The sequence below is a fragment of the Pseudorasbora parva genome, chromosome 21, assembly GCF_024679245.1.
Source record: "Pseudorasbora parva isolate DD20220531a chromosome 21, ASM2467924v1, whole genome shotgun sequence".
Taxonomy (NCBI): Eukaryota; Metazoa; Chordata; class Actinopteri; order Cypriniformes; family Gobionidae; genus Pseudorasbora; species Pseudorasbora parva.
Window position 1 is genome coordinate 6,614,828 of NC_090192.1, and position 20,488 is coordinate 6,635,315.

Sequence of the window (20,488 nt, forward strand, 5' to 3'; positions counted from 1 at the left end):
TAAGCATATAGAAGTTACAGTACATACCATTGAGACTAGGGATGTCCCGATCCGATCACGTGATTTCAGACTCGATCGGAATCGGACGTTACATCCCGATCAGGACTCGGATATATAGGCCTATGTATATTCTGGGGTGAGAGACAAAGTGAGCACTTGCACCGCGGTTCATCTCACATCTGATGACGCAATAATATAGGTTGTAACTTGAAAATAATGCTTTATGTAGGCGGCTATGTTTCTGTAGATGGATACACGTGCTGGCTCCTCAGTGATACATTACAACAGCGCTAATAAAAGAAAACCGTGGGCAAAACGGTTTATCTGTGTAAACTTTGTTCAATTCATGCGAGTGCTGTATTGTCATTGAATATGAGCAGTCATTTTCACTGTCATGTGTAGAGAAGACGCGAATGAGAGCGCGCGCGCTGATCTGTCTCTGTGCATCATCCGAAAGCGCGCACTCGTCTCACAGCGCGCAAATATTGAGTTCTCTTTCAAGTCTTGTGGTTAAACGGACCAACTCACACAAGAAGTATGTCAACATGTCCATCTTGATGAGTATCCAAGCAGACATATAGTCTGAATATGCCTTAAGAGGACTTTACAGTCGAGAAAGACGACGCAGAGCCTTCCTCAGGTCTTAAAGGGGCAGTAGCCGTGCTGTCTGTTTAATGTCAAAGAAAAGATAAGGAATCAAATCACCCACTGCTCTTGATTGAATAGCTTTTGTAAGAATTAGTCTTTAATTTAAACAGTTAAATATGCATTTTACATTTGATTAGCCTACTTTATTCAATTTCTCTACCTAAAAACTAATGTTACACCTATAAAAACCTGAAAAGCATTGTTAATTACACTTCAGTCAAATTACACTTCAAATATCTTTTCCCCAAAGTTAATTTATGTCATTGTAGGCAGTTATCATCACAGTGATTTCATTTCAAGTGTTCGTTTTTTAAATAAGTTTAGTTTTAGTTAGTTATTTGATGCTATAAAAACGGCTGTGTGATGTCATGATTGACAGCTGAGATCGACATCATCTCTGAGTGAAGAAATTGTCACTAAGGCACTAACGGACTTTTTTCGGGATTATTGGGAGCAGATTATTTAATTTAATTTCCATAACTGTTTATTTCACACCAACATAATTAATTGTTCTGCATCTGCAACTCCGGTCCAGGAATTTTTTAATTTTAATGTTGCACTAAAATCCAAAAGTGAAGAATTTGTTATTTATTACTTGATTGTTCAAGCTACCTCACAGAAGTGCTGTTTGTTAGAGTTGTTGAATGTTAAAATAAGGTGAATAAAATAAAAAAATAAGGAACATCCTGGTTTGTTTTTTCGCTCTTCTTTATTCTTTTTTTAATGTATTATAGAAGTATCGGATCGGGACTCGGTATCGGCAGATACTCAAAATCAAATGACTCGGACTCGAAGGCAAAAAAACCTGATCGGGACATCCCTAATTGAGACGTCCTGCTGTAGTCATCTGTGCTGCATTTCAGCCTCTAGATCTAATTCTGGATCATATATGTATGGATACAACTGATTGATCTCAATGATTTATTTAGGATAATGTTTTTTTCTCCACGATTAAAGATGTCAGAGCTTTCAGTTTTTTCACCAAAAAGACTCAGTACAGCCTATATTTCTTTTATAAATATAATAAAACTAAAGACTCTTCAGAGAAATGAAGGATACAATTCTACTCTATAGGTACTCAATATTGACATGAGATTGACTGAAACAGAGTGCGTCTCTCTCTTCTACTTGTGATCCGACCGACCAAAACCATAGACTGTAAAAAAATATGGACGTAGTGTCCGTGACGTCACCAATAGGATTCTGAAGAGCAGTTTTGAAGAATAAAGTAGAGATGAGTTGGCCGTTGCCATCTTGGCAGCACGTCATCGTGCGTGACGCACAGATAACAGAAAATGGCCAAAGAGGCGGGACATGGGCGGAGCTGAGGGGATGTGATGCCTAACAGGCACCGGATAAATGACTATCCACCTGTCACACAAAGTGGCCACGCCCTTAATTATGCAGAACTTTAAGGCTTTATATAATGTAAACGAATGAGTTATTAAAAAAATTCACCCCCTCACAGTTGTCATGAAGGGAAAAATTAGTCGTATAGACCAAAACCACAATTTGTACCAGGCTGTAAATTGGGCATTTTAACATGGGGCTCAATGAGATTCTGCTCCCTTCTGGAGCCTGTCGAGGAATTGCAGTTTAAATTACATATGTATTGGCTTCAACAGAAACTGCGGGAGGTCGCCGCTTGACCAAAACGCATCTTAATACCAGATGTAAACAGGGCTTTAGACGAACACACTATCTCTTAGAGAACTTAGAGGTAGCACAGCTTGTACTGTTTTCCTAAACAACAGAAGTGAAACCCGTACAAAGGGGTCTGGTGAAATGAAGTGAATTGTTTCTGGTTAGACATGCATGGCTGGCAGAGTTGTCTTCTGCTTCCTTGAAAAAAGGCACCAAAAGCAGAACTCTGTCTAATTTAGCAAAGGCTTCATGTGAAACCAGCTAAAATTCTTTTTTAAAACACCTTTTTTCTTTCTTCCCCACACCTTCTAAAGTTAAGCGAACTAAGAAAATGTACCAGCTATACAGTTAATCTTAAAGGATTAAAATTCCCCTATGATTTACTCACCCTCAAGCAATCCTAGGTGTGTATGACATTCTTCTTTCTGATGAACACAGTCGGAGTTATATTAATAAATAGCCTGACGATTCCAAGCTTTATAATGGCAGTGATGGGGTCCATTGAGTTTGAAGTTTAAAACATCCATCAATCCATCATAAACATACTCCACGCAGCTCTAGGGAGTTAATAAAGGCCTTCTGAAGCAATAGGGAAAATATCCATACTTAAAACTTTATAAAGTAAAATATCTAGCTTCCAGACCACCACTTTGTATTCAACTTACAGAAAAAGTGTAACTGATGCGATGTATGATGCAGGACATAGAGTAAGCATTTTGAACTGCGAGAGGCATTACACTTTCTGCGCAAGTTGAGCCATTTTAAACGGAGCCGTTTATGATGTTTATGATGCACCTTTTTGAGCTTTAAACTCAATGGACCCCATCATCACTGCCCTTATAAAGCTTGGAAACATCAGGATATTTATTAATATAACTCTGATTGTGATCATCAGAAAGAAGAAAGTCATGCGCATCTATAATGTCTTAAGGGCGAGTAAATAATGGGGTCATTTTTATTTTAAAGTGAACTAATTATTTTAAGTTAAAAATAAACTTTTCAATAGTTATTCTTAAACATTATTTTTTTAAAAATGGTCTCATTGACAATGGAATTATCTGATTCTCAGTCACTGGTCAACAAAGTTTTTCAGACTTAAGACTATTCTTTGTACTCTGTGATTTAAACCAATGTAATGTTTCACTTCCTCACCAGCAAACGTGCAACTGTTTTTTTGGATCATGCTCCTTATAAAAGTCTTCCATGACATATTCATTTAATGAATTAAATTATATTTAACAGGAAATAATGCTGTGAAGTGTGCTTAATTGCACTGAATGTGCTCTTCAAATCTTAAAAGCATATTTTTAAAAACTGTACTTGCAAATAATATATTAATTAAATAAACACCCCCCTAAATGTACTACTTTCTGAAGACAGAAGAGCTAAAAGTCAATATATTTTAAAGTGTAGTAAATTACAACAGCATTACAGTAATTACAAATATATTTAAATACATGACAGACGTTTCATGACATTTTAGTATGTATATATATATATATATATATATATATATATATATATATATATATATATATATATATATATATATATATATATATACTAAAATGTCATGAAACGTCTGTCATGTATTTAAATATATTTGTAATTACTGTAATATATATATATATATATATATATATAAACACACTTAATCCTACTGAATTGATTTGATTGGATTACATTACAAAATTACATTTTGATTTTATTTTAACTAACATTAATAAAGCAGCTATTTAAAATATCTATAAAACTTTTTACGACATTCTGTCTTATGTTGCTCGATTTAGATGTATGTCCACTCTCAATATGAATGAGGTTTAAACAGACCTGCTGTATGGTTTTGGAGGCTTTGGGTGGACTCTCTCTCAACGGGACCTTTCCAAAGAGTTTCCATCCTGGTGCACTCTGGGCCTCCCTCTGCTTTCTGGAGAACAAATTTCTGCCAAAGGCATCATCACAGAGCATCTGTCAAAATCTGAATACGATACACTGGAAACAAGTGCAAGTGCCCAAGCCAGTTTTGAATGTGGTTTTTTGGCTTCACAGTATGAAGATAACCCTGATAGGGTAAGTCAGTGACTGAATGGCACATGACTTGAGAGGAATGCCACGACAGCTTGTGAACTGAGATAAAGCACAAGTTGATTTAAACACGAAGCATGACATTTTGAAAAACGTTCCTCTTTTTTGCAGGCGTTGGCAGAAGCAGAGCTTTTGAGCTGAGATCAAATCTAGGACAGCTGTAACAAGCATCGTTAAGATATGAGGAAATTCATTGTCAGTTCAATAACTGGAAGAAGATAGAATCCATGTCCAAACCTGTTACGTGTTGAACAAAGGCCTTCATTTGTTGAAGCAACATGACAGTTTAAAGGGACAGTCGAGCTAAAAGTCAAACTTTATTATCATCAATTACTTACGCTGTCATATTATTTTGTTTGTTCCATGAAACACAAAAGAAAAAACGTAGCAGAATGTCCTATCTGCACCTTTCCATGAAGTGAAAGTGGATGTTGATTTAGTAATTCCATGATGCTGTTTTGTCCTTTCGGAGCTAGGGAATATATTATCACCATCCACTTTTGTTGTGTGGAAAAGAAGAGTTAATTAACATGTCCTTTTGTATTTCATTGAACCAAGAAAATAATAAAGAATTGGAATGACGTGGGTGATAACATTATACAAATGTTTGATTTGGGGTCAAATTTGTAATGAACAACACAGTTTTACAAACTTATTCTAAAAAAAAAAAAAAAGGGATTAAAGGAATAGTTCACCCAAAACTGAAAATTTGCCCATGATTTACTCACCCCCAAGCCATCCTAGGTGTAAATGACATTCATCTTTCAGACAGATACAGTCAGAGTTAAAATAAAAAAAAAATCCTGTTTAATCCAAGCTTTATAATGGCATATAGTGAATGCAGGCCCAAAATTTGAATCCCAAAAAAGTGCATCCATCCATTATAAAAGTAATCCACATAGCTCCAGGAGATAATAAAGGCCTTCTGAAATGAATCGATGGGTTTGTGTAAGAAAATTATCCATATTTAAAATGTTATAAAGTAAAAAATATATAGCTTCCGGTAGACTGCCTTCCATATTCAACTTACAAAGAAGTTCAAAACACTTGCACTACATCCGACAACACGTCCACCAGTTACGCTTATTTACTTCATAAAGTTTTAAAAATGTATATTTTTCTTACACAAATTAATTGATTCGCTTCAAAAGGCCTTCGAAACAAACAATCACGATTATGCTGAGAATTATGCTTCACAACCCCCCCCGATGCTTAGATTAGACAGGACATTTTTTAATTAACTCTGATTATATTCATCTAAAAGAATATAAATAAAATTTACACCTAGGATGGCTTGGGGGTGAGTAAAGCATGGGGTCATTTTCATTTTTGGGTAAACTATCCCTTTATTATTAATATTTGCAATTATTAATAATGCAGTTAACATGCAGAATAAAAACAGAAAAATTAAATTACACCAGAAAGAGGACCCCTGTAGACCCTTATGACTGTGTGAAAAGGTCAATAAGTCTCTTAAAATAACAGATAATTTGACCTTTTTTTGATAAGGCAAGATTAGTTGAGGTTGTAAAATGTCAATGTGACGTATAATTAATAATTCATGATTTGTGTGGAAAATATTTTGCCTTGAAAAAAATAAATATATAAGCTTAGTTTCAAAATAACAATTAAGATGTGTGTGCACTTACATGTATTGAAGGTGTAAAGAAATGTGTATATATATATCTTTTTTTAACTTTCTATAAAATATATATAAAAATTGTCAAAACCATATAAAAAGATTTCTAGATTTTTTGTTTCATTATCATAAAGTTGTACTTCTAATAAACTCATACATCATCTTTAAAACAATCTAATTATCTTTCAGATAATATACCTCTGGTTTGTGTTTCTCAAATGTAACAATTTTCTCAAAAGGTTTGTTAGAAAAAGCGAAATTGTAGAGCATGCCAATACCTGCTAAAGATGTCTGAGATGCCGTGTTTCCTCTCGCCGAGAGTCAGATCTGCGGCAGCAACACTCAACACACCAGGGATGTTGTCCGGGGCGCTCTGACGTCGGCTGATTTCATAAGTGTTCCTGGAATTCAGACTCACGTCCATGAACCTTAAGTCATCAGGTCCATCTGATGTGGAAAAGGTCTCGTCATCATCTGGACTGAGAGGAGGAGAGTCAGTGTTGAAGAAAGAGCTAGATGAAAACGTCCTGAGAGAGTGTTTTCGAGTTGACGGACTGGCTGGCTCTCCTTCATCATCATGCGTCGACTTGAAAACTGAATCCTGGGCATCTGAACAGCGTTTGGTCGATCTGTCCTCAGCTCCATCTTGAGATGCTAGAGTTACTTCAGACTCAGAGTGTGACTGGTTTATCAGAGACGCAGAAGAAACAGCATCAACGGCACCACCTTTGGAACCTGCTGACAGTTCACCGTTTGCCATCATACGGTCATCTTTAGAATTCAAACAGCTTTTTGCAGTATGAGATGAATTTGGAAAGTCGCGTTCGGTCACTTCATGCGCACTGTGGCTTGCATGTCCATTTGGGAGCTTAGTGCCACATGGCTGGGTATTGGTCTGATGCTTTACTTCATCACATGACTCTGGCACCTCGTGGTCCTGGCTTCCCTGCGATGGGCCTTTCTCTCTCTGCGCTGTACCAGTGTGAGAGAACATGCCTTGCATTATGTTCTCCTGCCTGTCTGTAACATCTGAGATGCCGGGAGGTGGTCTGCCTTCATCAGCACCCCTGCCTCCAGAGGAAGATGACTCCACCATCAGCTTCACAGGTGAATATACAGAAAGACCACTATGCTCGGAGGCGGCACTGCACTTCTGGACCCCAGTGGGTGGATAACCTAAAATAAAACCAATATGAATGGGTGCTTTCAAAATATACACAGTAAAATGCTGGTTCAAATCCTGCCAAGCGCTCTACCTAGGCTAGCAGACAGCATTTTAGGGTGCGATTCAGTGTTTTTAGGGCATCATGGCAAGTTTGGAAAGTTTGATTCAGTATTTTAGACGTTAAGGATGTATTTGGAAAATCTGATCAAGTATTTTTTTGGACATTATAGGCAGTGTTGGGGGGGTAACGCATTACAAGTATCTTGAGTAACGTAATCAGATTACTTTTTAAGTAACTAGTAAAGTAACGCATTACTTGTAAAATTTACAAAAAATGATCTGAGTTACTTTTTTACATTTATTTGACTGACAGCTCTCTTCTCCCCATGTTGAGAAAAATCAAGAGTAAGTGAAAATATGATGGTTATTGTAGTTGAAAGGTTTGTTTGATCTATTGTAAATGCGTGAATTAGCATTTTTACCTCAGCCTGAGATTTATTATTTAAATTTTGGTGTGAAGAGGTCTTTACATTTGCAAAAAAAATGACTTTTTTGTTATAAAAAACAAAGGTGATAAAAAGTCACGCAAACGTAACGTAACGCATTACTTTTCTTAAAAAGTAACCAAGTAACTCAATTAGTTACTTTTTAAGGGAGTAACGCAATATTGTAATGCATTACTTTTCCCAGTAACTTTCCCCAACACTGATCATAGGTGTGTTTGGAACATTTGATTCACTATTTTGGGGCATCATACTGTATAATCACACTTCATAATATCTGGATTATTCAATATTTCGGTAATCATAACAGCTTTTTTTAAACATGATAATTTAAAATGTTTTATGTTCTGTTTTTTTTTTTACATTATCACATTTTGAAAGATTGATTAAGTATTTTAGGGAATGATCAAACATTCAATTCAAGCATGTGATTCAATACTTTTGAGTGTTCAATTCTGATTTTTGAACACCAAAATGTTGGAAATATTCCATTCAGTATTTTGCGCATCATAATCGTGTTTGTAACGTTTGGTTCGAACATTTGAATCAAGTTTGGAATGTTTGATTAAGTGTTTTGTTGCATCATAATTCCATTTAAGTATAGTATTGATTATTAAGTATCCATTTAACCTAGTATTGGTACATCTGATTCTGATTTCTTTTTAACATCATAATCATGCTTAAAATGCTTAATATAGTATTTTGGGGCATGATAGAACATTCCAGCCATGCATCCGATTCCTGCGATTGTAACTTTTGATTAAAACATTTGATTCAAACATTTAATTTACATTTAGAAAGTTTGATTCAGTATTTTAGGCATTAAGTATGTATTTGGAACATCTGGTTAAGTATTTTTAAATATCATAGGTGTGTTTGGAACATTTGATTTACTATTTTGGGGCATCATGCTGTATAATCGAATGTCATAATCTCTGGAATATTCTGGATTTCAGACAGCATAACAGCTTGTTCAGTTTGTTTAACATTATCGCATTTTGAAAGTTTGATTCAGTATTGTGGGGTAAGATCAAACATTCAATTCAAGCATGTGATTCAGTATTTTAAGCCCCAGTTGGACTTGAATGTTCTTTTCAGATTTTTTACAAAACAAAATGTTGGAAATATTAAATTCAGCATTTTGGGCATCATATTCACGTTTGCCTGCACATTCGATTCAGCAGCTAGATGAGCATTAAATCCAGTTTGGAATGTTTGATTCTGTGTTATGTTGCATCATTATTCCATTTGGAACATCATTATTGGTACATCCGATTCCGATTTTCTTTGAACATCATAACTGTTTGGAATGTGTAAATTAAACTTTTTTGAACATCATGTTTAGAATGATTGGTATAGTATTTTGGAGCATGAAGAACATTCCATTCGTGCATTCGATTACACATAATCGAGACTGTAACATTTGACATTCAATTGAGCATTAGAATCAAGTTTGGAATGTTCGATTCAGAGTTTTGTTAAACGCTTAGAATGCTCGATAGTATTTTGGGTCATGATCTACGTTTAATCTGTGTATTTGATTCCGCATAATCGTGATTGTAACATTTGATTCGAATATTCGATTCAGTTTAACATTATTGCATTTAGAAAGTCTGTATTCAGTATTTTGGGGCACAGTAAAACATTTACTTCAATGCGATTCAGCACTTTTGGGCACAGTTTGATAATGTTAAATTCTGGATTAATGAACATCAAAATGTTGGTAATGTTCTATTCACAATTTTGGGGATCATAATTGCGTTTGCAACATTTGGTTCGAAAATTTGATTTAGCAGACTAGCATTCATTCGATTCAGTGTTTTGTTGCATTATAATTCCATTTTTTTTGAAAAGCATACAGTTTGGAACGTGTAAATTCAGCTTTGCTGAACATCATAATCACGTTTAGAATTCTCGATAGTATTTTGAGGCATGATTGAACATTCTGTTCGTGCATTCGATTCCGCTTACACTAAACTAGATCATAACGTTAGATTCGAACATTCGATTCAGCTTAGCTAATCAAGTTGGCATTTTGTGCCATGACAGGCGCCGCGTCAGGATAAAACTCATATCAGAACATTCAGTGTTGAAGCCTATAAATGTTGTCTATGTAAACAGATCAGTAATGTTTTAAAACATAGCCATTACTGCATTACTGTCAAAACGCACTCTATGATAGCAAGAGACTGTAACGTTACATACATACCCATCGGCCGCAGCCCAATTCCTGATGGTAGCACGGTGACCTCTACTTTAGACCCCTTTGAAACCACCCAATGAGGAATGTTTTTTACTCAGTATGCTCTCACATAAAGGAAACTACGTTGTAAATCTATACGGGTCCATCCTCAGCCTTTTCCATCTCATTCAAAATCCTCTTGTGTGTTGACAGCCAAAGCGCTGTAGTTCAGTGTTGGACTCCGTACTTCTTTTTTCCCCATAACACCTATTTAGACTGTTCTCCAGCATATTAACAGGGTAAATATTAATAGCATGCAAATAACGTGAGTTAACAGACATGTCCGTTAAAACATAAACGCTTTCCTGACTCAGACCGGTAGATGTCCGTATCCTGACCGTGATCCGAAGCCATCTTGAAATTCCAGTGACGTCATTGGACGATTTCCTAACAGGAGTCTCCACGCGCCCCCTGCTGGACATCCAATGAACACTCATTAATGATACATATAAAAATATTATACTGTGCAGACAGAACACACACACACACACACACACACACACACACATATAATGGGATATAATGATTGCACAATTATTATTTGCTGATCACATCAGATTAGAATTCGTTGTTGATTTAAGAAAATTGTTTTGGCGCAAGTGTGCAAAAGAGTTAGTACAGCTGTCTACATTTTGCACAATGACTAAATGCACATGGCCTGTTGATTGAAACTGATGAGTGAATACTCAGGGAAACTGTCAAACTCTTCACAACTTATACTGCCATCACATGCAAAATGATCCATTCAGTGAGCTTGCTGACAGAATTACCACCATTTTTGAACATGGAGGAACATCACAACCCTGAACAGCATCACTCACACTCATTTGTACATATTTGTACGTACTCAGTTGTTTTATAAAGTACATTTAATATTGTATATAATATATGTGAGCATAACATTCTTGTCATTGAAGAGCGATAGGAAAGAGGTGAAGATGTGTGTGAGAAAGACATAATAGAGCGTCAAACAATAACAAATTGTGAATTTAAGCTTACATGTAACATTTCTTCAAAAAAATAAATGTACAAATACAAATGATCAATTTATTTTTGTGTCCTACATTATTGACTTTTCCATAATTTTTTACCCACTGTCTGAATCTGTACACAGTAAAAAGCTCAGTGTGTTCCACAAGCGCATTAAATCTGTACAATGACATTACTGTACAGAATAGAAAGCTACAAATAAAAACTTCAATTTGTATATAACAATTATTCCCATGGTGACAAAACTTTTAAAGTTTTTGAGCAGTGTGGCTCACACGATGACAAAAACACTTTTTATTTTGGTGGCATTGGCCAATTTACTAACACAATAAAGGTTTTCAAGCATGAATTAAAGGTTTTGGGTGAGTAACTGCATTTTACAGACTTGCAATAGAGTTCTGATGTTCCAGTAAACAGCTGAACTTCCAGTTTAGAGAATGGTTAGACTGTTTGAAAAATGTGCCAAAGCAATTAAGAAAAACTGTAAAAGTTTAACACATGCATCTCAGCTTTATGATATCTGTCAGTCTGTCTGTCTAATAAAGCTGATAGATGCATTCAGTTGTGGTCAGAATTATTGGCACCCCTGGTAAATATGATCAAAGATGGCTGTAAAAATGAATCTGCGTAGTTTATGATTTTGATCTATCATTCCAGACAGTCAGGAAAAATAAAATAAAATAAAAATCACAGTATATAAAATAAATGCGTTTCTCCAAAACACGTTGGCCACAGTTATTGGCAGCCCTAGAATTTTTTTCTGAGTAAAATATCCCTGAAGTATATTCCAATTAATATTTAGATTTTTAGCACACACGGGTGACTAGGAACCCGAAATTGTCCAGCTATGACGTCCTTGTTCGTCCTTGACATACTTGTTCCACAGGAGGATGTATATGAGGAATCACAAAGGCCAAATTCCCTTAATCATTAATATCATTGAGTAAAGCCAAAGAATATAGTTTTGATGTGCAACAAAATATTTTTGAGCTTCACAAAAGAGAAAGTGGCTGTAGGAAAACAACTAAAGCACCATCTGCCAATAATTAAGAAGTTCCAATCAACTAAAGATGTTGTGAATCTGCCTTGAAGGGGACGTGTGTTGGTCTTAATGCACGCCGAGGAGGAACATTTGAGTGGACAAAGACTCTCCAAGGATCACAGATGGAGAATTACAGAGATTAGTCAAGTCTTGGGGTCAGAAAGCCTTTAAAAAAAGAGAAGAAAAAGTCAAACAATCCCTACATCATCAGATGTTGTTTGGGAGGGATTCAAGAAAAATCCTCCTCGCTCATCCAGAAACAAACTCCATCATATTCAGTTGTCAGACACGACTGGAACTTCAGACAGGAGCTGGTTCTGTGAAAGTCAGATGAAACTATAAAAAGAGCTTTTTGGCAGCAAACCCCCCCAGATGGGCGCAAACAGGGATACAAAATACCCCAGCCCCCAGTGTTAAAAAAATCTATTTTTTTGTTGAAGGTTCTGGAAATCTTGTTCAGATATATGGCATCATGGATTCTGGCAAATACCAACAGATATAAAATAAAAACCTGACAGTCTCTGCTAGAAATCTTATAATGGGCTGTGGTTGGATCTTCCATCAGGACAACGATCAAAAACAAACCTCAAAACAATTCAAATAAAAAAAAATTGTCACCAAGCACAAAATAAAGCTTCTGCTGTGACCATCCCAGTTCTCTGACCTGAACCCTATAGAGAATGAGTGATGAACTGAAGAGAAGAGCTGGGAATCTGAAGGAGAATCTGGAGGAATGGCTGTTTTCTTAGCCAAAGGAGGTTGCAAAAAGTATTTAATAAAAGGGTGCCAATAATGATCAAAAAATTGTTTTAGACAGACAGACAGACAGACAGACAGACAGAGAGAGAGAGAGAGAGAGAGAGAGAGAGAGAGAGAGAGAGAGAGAGAGAGAGAGAGAGAGAGAGAGAGAGAGAGAGAGAGAGACAGACAGACAGACAGACAGAGAGAGAGAGAGAGAGAGAGAGAGAGAGAGAGAGAGAGAGAGAGAGAGAGAGAGAGAGAGAGAGACAGACAGACAGACAGACAGACAGACAGACAGACAGACAGACAGACAGACAGACAGACAGATAGATAGATAGATAGATAGATAGATAGATAGATAGATAGATAGATAGATAGATAGATAGATAGATAGATAGATAGATAGATAGATAGATAGATAGATAGATAGATAGATAGATAGATAGATAGATAGATAGATAGATAGATAGATACCCAGTGCACCTAGTTATGTTGTACGTACCCCTCGGAACCGACCCCCCCCCACCCCACCCCACCCCCACACGCTCTCTCTCTCTCTCTCTCTCTCTCTCTCTCTCTCTCTCTCTCTCTGTGCAACTGCATAAAGAATCAAACTCAGTATTTTTTCAGCGGCGAGAGTGCATTGTTCCCTCGTCTTGCGCAATATTCAGAAGGAACGCGCTGCACAGAAATACGATATCGAGAGCTTTTGGAAAAGAGCTTCAGTCTGAAAGAGAGAAACTGGTCACGCGAGGAGCCACTTCAGAAATGATATATTTGATTTGTGTCCGGAGAAAGCCCCATGGAGAGTGATGGTGCTGAAAGGGACAGCTCCGGTGTGGGTGTCCGCGCGCTCACGGGCTGCGCTCTCTGCGCGCTCATCCTCTCCACGCTGCTCGGGAACACGCTCGTGTGCGCCGCCGTCATCAAATTCAGACACCTCAGATCCAAAGTCACTCATTTTTTCGTCATATCCCTGGCAGTCTCGGATCTCTTCGTGGCTGTTCTGGTCATGCCGTGGAAGGCTGTCTCCGAGGTGGCCGGCTGCTGGCTCTTCGGGAGCTTCTGCGACACTTGGATAGCTTTTGATATCATGTGCTCAACGGCGTCTATACTCAATCTGTGCATCATCAGTTTGGACAGATACTGGGCCATCTCGAGCCCCTTCCGTTACGAGCGCAAAATGACCCAACGGATGGCCTTTGTAATGATCGCGATGGCTTGGACACTTTCTGTCCTGATCTCTTTCATCCCCGTCAGACTGAACTGGCACAGGGCAGTGGATCACAACGCGCATCTTAACCTCTCCATACATTGGGAGGACTGCACTGCGACTCTAAACAGGACTTATGCCATTGCATCTTCACTCATAAGCTTCTACATCCCTGTTATAATCATGATAGGAACATATACACGGATCTATCGGATCGCACAAACGCAGATCCGAAGAATCTCCACTTTGGAAAGGGCAGCCGGACACATGCAGAACCACCACGACTGCGCGAGCGAACAGTCGCTGAAAAGCACGTTTAAGAAAGAAACTAAGGTGTTAAAAACACTTTCCATCATCATGGGGGTGTTTGTGTTCTGCTGGCTGCCCTTTTTCGTCCTCAACTGCATCGTGCCATTCTGTGACCTGGACACTCTTGGAGACTCTCTGTGCGTGAGCAGCACCACTTTCAACATCTTCGTGTGGTTCGGATGGGCCAATTCGTCACTCAACCCGGTCATCTACGCGTTCAACGCGGATTTCCGCAAAGCCTTCACCACTATTCTGGGTTGCAACCGACTGTGCGCGTCTTCTGCGGTGGAGACGGTGAACTTCACCAACGAGCTGGTGTCCTACCATCACGACACCACTCAGCTCCACAAGGACACGCAATGTGTTTCCGACTCGCAGCGCCTGGCTCTGGCCCCCGCTCACGGGAGCACATGGACTTACCTTTCGACAAGGTCTCGGACGCGTCCGATTCGTCTCGTATCCAAAGGAACGCGCTCCTGCCGGCACTAGAGCAGCAGGAGGGGGAGATGGAGATTTCCCTGGACATGATGGCCTTCACCTCCACAGCACTGAGCGACTGCTGTGGGATTCCGGGTCAGATTGACGAGTGTTGAGTCTGACCTCATTTCACACGAACCTATTTATAGCATCAGATTAATATGCGTAATATGACCTAATTTTATTTTTACATGCACTCAGAAAATACTTGTGCATAAATTTGAGATTTATGCATTTGAATTGCACATAAAATTTCCATCCTTTTGAAAATTTAACATAAACAAGCTAATAAAACTTAATTCATTTTTCAAGGATTTCTGCACTTAAAAAAATGCTTTTGCATATTTGCATCTAGGTTTTATTTAAATATTTAGCATGTATTCAAACTGAAGATATATGAGATTGGAAGAAATGTATATATATATATATATATATATATATATATATATATATATATATATATATATATATATATATATATATATATATATATATATATACATTTCTTCCAATCTTCCAACACATTCCATTTATATATTGCCTAAAGCTAACAGTTTCATTATGTGTAACTGATGCATATGCAAATGAGTGGAAATTGTATATGCAATTCAAATATCTATATTTTTTGAGTCCTCAATAATTTCAGCAGTCACAAATCTGTCAAAAAAATGGTCATATTTCATTTAGAATAAAACACATTATTTTATTCAAATAATAATTTAAAAGAAATTTATAGCTGAGGTCCAAAAGTGTGAGACCACTAGTGACATGCAAAATTATATTTTTATAAGAAATAATATTATCATGAACAAAACAGTTTGAATGAAGAGTTGAATGAAATTAATGTGAGTATTCCCATGATTTTTCAAAAGTTTGTTTTGAGGTTTATATTAGATTTGGCATGGCAGATTTTCAGTATAGAATTTGAGGCCGCTAACTAAAAAAAGATACAAAAAGGATTCTGAAATCGGATTAGATCCCAACATTCAATCATGAATTTGGATCAAATAATCAATTTGTATTGTTCAAAACTTTTTTAGTAAGATGATTCCTTTGATACAAAAAAAATCTAGATTATCCTGATCCCAGCAGAAGGATTTCAGGGACAAAAATTAAATAAAATTTATGCAAAAATTTGTTATTGAAACCATGTAAAATATACACACATTTATATTTTTATTTTGCTCTTGATTAGTTTAACGTTTAAAGACATAAAGTAGACATAGACATCAGAGGGCAGTTGTTCAAAAGTAATCCAGTTTTTGGATTGGATTAAATCTTGAAAATGGGTTGTTCAAAAGAAGAAGAAAAAAAGATTCTGAAATCCGATTAGATCACAAAATTCAATCTTGGTTTTGATCTGGATCAAATCATCAGTTTGTGTTGGTCAAACTTTTCCGTAAGATTGGCATTGTAAGGTTAACTTTTTTGACCTTTGATCAAAAAAACAAAAAAACAAAATCAGGATTATATTGATGGCAGGTGGATTTCCGGAACACGAATGTAATAAAACTTTTAAACTAGTCAAAAAATACACACACACACACGTTTGTTTTTGTGAAATGTTTGGACATTTCATAGACGTAGGCTAATGGTTTTTATACTGTACAAACTGTACATTAAACCCCCCTGCCCCTAAACCTACCCCTAAACCTACCTATCACAGGAAACATTCGGCATTTTTACTTTATCAAAAAACCTCATCCTGTATGATTTATAAGCCTTTTGAAAAATGGGGACATGGGGAAATCTTCTTCTGATATAAGATTAAACTTTTTGAACAACTGGCCCTAGGCTATATTAAGCCGTACTGTACAGTGAAGCAAAAATAGATTTTGACAACATAACAGTTGCATCCCTTATTGCATGTATATTTGTTTGTTTTTGCTGCGGTCACATGAGGGGCTACGGAAACTCTAAAGGGACATGGTGATGGGGGAAAAACATGAGATGGGAGAAAAAAAAATATTTTAATGCTCTCGCATTCTCTTGCAAATGTTTTGCGTTCCCCCGAGAAACTTTGCATTTACTTTTTAAAAACGTTTTAGAAAGTTATTTGCGAATGAACGCAGCGTTTCTGGGGGGAACGTAAAACTTTTGCGAGAGAACACAAAGGCATTAAAATATATACTAATTTCATATTTTTCAATCACCATGTCCCTTTAGTGCTTCTGTGGGGGGTCTGATTGTTTAAAGAAAATTGAAACTAGAAGGGGATGTTTTATGTGGTTTTCCTTATATTCAAATAAAACACTTAAAGGGACCCACATTGACTCTTCAAATATCTGTTGCTCTTTATAGCTAGCAGCCTACATTGTGAAAAACCCCATTTGAAGCAGTGGCACACCAGATTTGGTAATCTGAAAAAGTGTGCATCTGGATCAGGGTGATCATATCCTGTTCATTCCAATTACCTGATCCTGGATAACAAAACGGGAATAAGGAATGTTATTCCCCTAATACACATAAGAACCATATCATTACATGCCGACTCCAAAAACATCAGTTAAAGGTGCAGTGTGCAAATTTTAGCAGCATCTAGTGGTGAGCTTGTACATTTCAACCACTCACCCCTCTCTTTCGAAGCACATAGAGAAGCTACAGTGGCCCACACAGGACAAAGATTGTGCCAGAGTTACTAGCGCTCTGTAGAAAAGTTTGTCCATATAGGGCTACTGTAGAAACATGGCGGTGAAAAATGGCGAGTTCACTGTAAGGCGACCCACGTGTGTATAGATAGAAATGGTGCATTCTTAGGTAATAAAAACATAACGGTTCATTATGGAAGATCTTTGTACACCACTGAAAACAAAGTTATATAGTATATTATAATGCCTTTCTGTCAATAGATCCTCATACACACATTAAAAGAAATATGATGTACTTCAGATGTACCGCAGTCATTTTAGAACTTTGTCTGAAAATACCTAAAAATGTCATTATGCTTTTCATGTTTTTAAAACAGATCACAAATACTGTACTGTCATAATGCTGAGAAAGGCACACAACTACTATAATGAGGCGCTCATCAGAAAAAAACGGAAAAAAAACCTTCCTGCCATATTAAAAGACTTGATAAAACAAAATGCAGAAAAAAGATTGGAGTGGGTCTCTGTTGTGTTTAGATGCAAATCTGAAAAGGCTTGTTAAAGATAATTGCTCATTTAATTACCACAGTATTAAGAGATGAATGTCACTTGGGAGTAAAAAAAAAGGAAAGGAAAATTTAAACCTCTAATCAATGAAACCTGCAGAGATGAAACACACACACACACACACACACACACACACACACACACACACACACACACACACACACACACACACACACACACACACACACACACACACACACACACACACACACACACACACAGTAATCTTTGTGGAAACTTTGAGGGCAAAATGCCTTGTGTAAACTCTTGAACTTAGACAAAAAGCTATTAATTCAGCAATTTAGTCATGGTGCGGTACCATTTCGGTTCAAGGTAATGACTGCATGTGACGAGGAAGGATTTAGGAACAAGCACAGGGGGAAGGAAAAAGCTGGAAGAAAAGTAATTGGTTGCTAAATTTACCTTACACACTTACACAGTATAAGTGAATTGTCTTTTTGCTGAGAGTGCGTTTTGACCATCTCTTATACCCTTAGAAATTCAAGTAAATACACTGAGTGGTCACTCCAAAGTCCTTCAGGGCTCAGGAAGTATAGTCACATGTGGGTGCTATAACTATCACACAAAGCAGAATAACTCAAGGAAACAGTTTTTAATCCAAAAATACACATGACATAGGAAAATCACAGGGAAATGATATGAGAACAGACAAAGAACTGATCAAAACAGGGAATAGAGGGTATGCACGCAATGTCACCGTCGGCCAGAGTGACTGCGGTTACGCCCACTGAGTGGCAAAAAGAATGAGTGGCCACATTGGTTTTCAGTGTGAATGGAGCAAAAAACACAAACCACATCTAATACAAAGAAAGATCTTTGAGATTGACTGTACAAATAGATTTGACATGAAACCTGAGGTATATTTTACAGACTGCCGAAAGAAGCAAATGGATCAGCGAAACGTGGATTTGCAGTTATCATTGTGTGTCAATATTTTGAATTTTATAGTAAAATCTTACCTTATACGTATATTGTATTGTTATTTATTGTACTGACAAATCATTAATGAACTATATTAACAATCATACATTCTTATAATTAAATGCTTTTAAATAAACACTGATAAAATCTATAAAAGTTTTAGGGCTGGATGATATGCCGATAACATTGATATAAGTGATAACCCAGATTTAGATCTATACCTAAAAAAGCTTTTATAGGCAAATTTGCTTTATGTATTTCCCTGGAGTCGAAATTGGGCTCATATAAATGTCAGAAAACATGATTCCTGGCTGCAGGTCATTATCCATGGGTCTCTGGATATTTGGTAAGTTGTAAGGAACACTATATAGAGTCCAACCTTTAGTTTAAACTGATCAAATTAATTTTTACCCACATTTTTGCATTTCCGCCTTTTAAATCCAGTCATGTCTCAGTTCTTCTGCCACTCAGTCCCAGCAGAGGGGGCGTTCCGGGAGGAAAGTGGCATCAATGCATGCACAGACTAATGAGTTAATTAATTGAACAACAGGTGAACGGAATAATTAATACAGGGAACAAACTCGGCACACCGGAAACTAAGGGTGCATCTCAATCAGCTTGTCTCAATTGCAGAATCCATCCAGGGCACTGAAACGTTCACTGCCTAAAAAGTCCCACAATGCACAGTGATAACCAGGGAGCATTAATGATCATTATATTCCCTCAATGAAAGTTCTAAAGCGTAAAACTTAAATCACATGAGCCAACTCACTGCACATAATGACACACGATAGATGCTTTTAAAAAGAAAAATACAAATTATTATTTTCGCCTTCACAACTGCCTTAATTATACGTGGCATTGATTCAACAAGCTGCTGAAAGCGTTCTTTAGAAATGTTGGCCCATATTGATAGGACAGCATCTTGCAGTTGATGGAGATTTGTGGGATGCACATCCAGGGCACGAAGCTCCCGTTCCACCACATCCCAAAGATGCTCTATTGGGTTGAGATCTGGTGACTGTGGGGGCCATTTTAGTACAGTGAACTCATTGTCATGTTCAAGAAACCAATTTGAAATGATTCAAGCTTTGTGACATGGTGCATTATCCTGCTGGAAGTAGCCATCAGAGAATGGGTACATGGTGGTCATAAAGGGATGGACATGGTCAGAAACAATGCTCAGGTAGGCTGTGGCATTTAAACAATGCCCAACTGGCACTAAGGGGCCTAAAGTGTGCTAAGAAAAAATCCCCCACACCATTACACCACCACCACCAGCACCAGCCTGCACAGTGGTAACAAGGCATGATGGATCCATGTTCTCATTCTGTTTACGCCAAGTTCTGACTCTACCATCTGAATGTCTCAACAGAAATCGAGACTCATCAGACCAGGCAACATTTTTCCAGTCTTCAACTTATTTTGGTGAGCTTGTGCAAATTGTAGCCTCTTTTTCCTATTTGTAGTAGAGATGAGTGGTACCCGGTGGGGTCTTCTGCTATTGAAGCCCATCTTCCTCAAGGTTGTGTGTGTTGTGGCTTAACAAATGCTTTGCTGCATACCTCCGTTGCAACGAGTGGTTATTTCAGTCAAAGTTGCTCTTCTATCAGCTTGAATCAGTCGGCCCATTCTCCTCTGACCTCTAGCATCAACAAGGCATTTTCACCCACAGGACTGCCGCATACTGGAT

The 20,488-nt window shown here is 37.3% G+C and overlaps 2 protein-coding genes across 6 annotated transcripts in view; one reads left to right on the forward strand and one right to left on the reverse strand.

Moving 5' to 3' along the window:
- The window catches only part of tbc1d12b (TBC1 domain family, member 12b), a 55,184-nt gene that overhangs the window by 19,566 nt on the left and 15,130 nt on the right, over positions 1 to 20,488 (reverse strand). For 2 of the 5 annotated variants that reach the window (XM_067430489.1, XM_067430485.1), the window contains exons 3-5: positions 9,894 to 10,340; positions 6,295 to 7,192; positions 4,123 to 4,234 (exon numbers count right to left, since the gene is read on the reverse strand). In XM_067430489.1, the coding sequence (XP_067286590.1) occupies positions 4,123 to 4,234; positions 6,295 to 7,192; positions 9,894 to 9,897 (1,014 nt within the window). In that variant the 5' untranslated portion in view covers positions 9,898 to 10,340. Of the gene's footprint in view, positions 1 to 4,122; positions 4,235 to 6,294; positions 7,193 to 9,893; positions 10,341 to 14,641; positions 14,781 to 20,488 lie in introns of those variants that run through there. The other 3 variants (XM_067430487.1, XM_067430488.1, XM_067430486.1) reach the window with 3 other exon arrangements.
- On the forward strand, positions 13,338 to 14,947 carry drd6b (dopamine receptor D6b). The gene is given in 2 exon segments (XM_067430490.1): positions 13,338 to 14,621; positions 14,624 to 14,947. Coding segments are annotated over 2 exon segments (1,311 nt in total). The 5' UTR covers positions 13,338 to 13,501; the 3' UTR covers positions 14,815 to 14,947.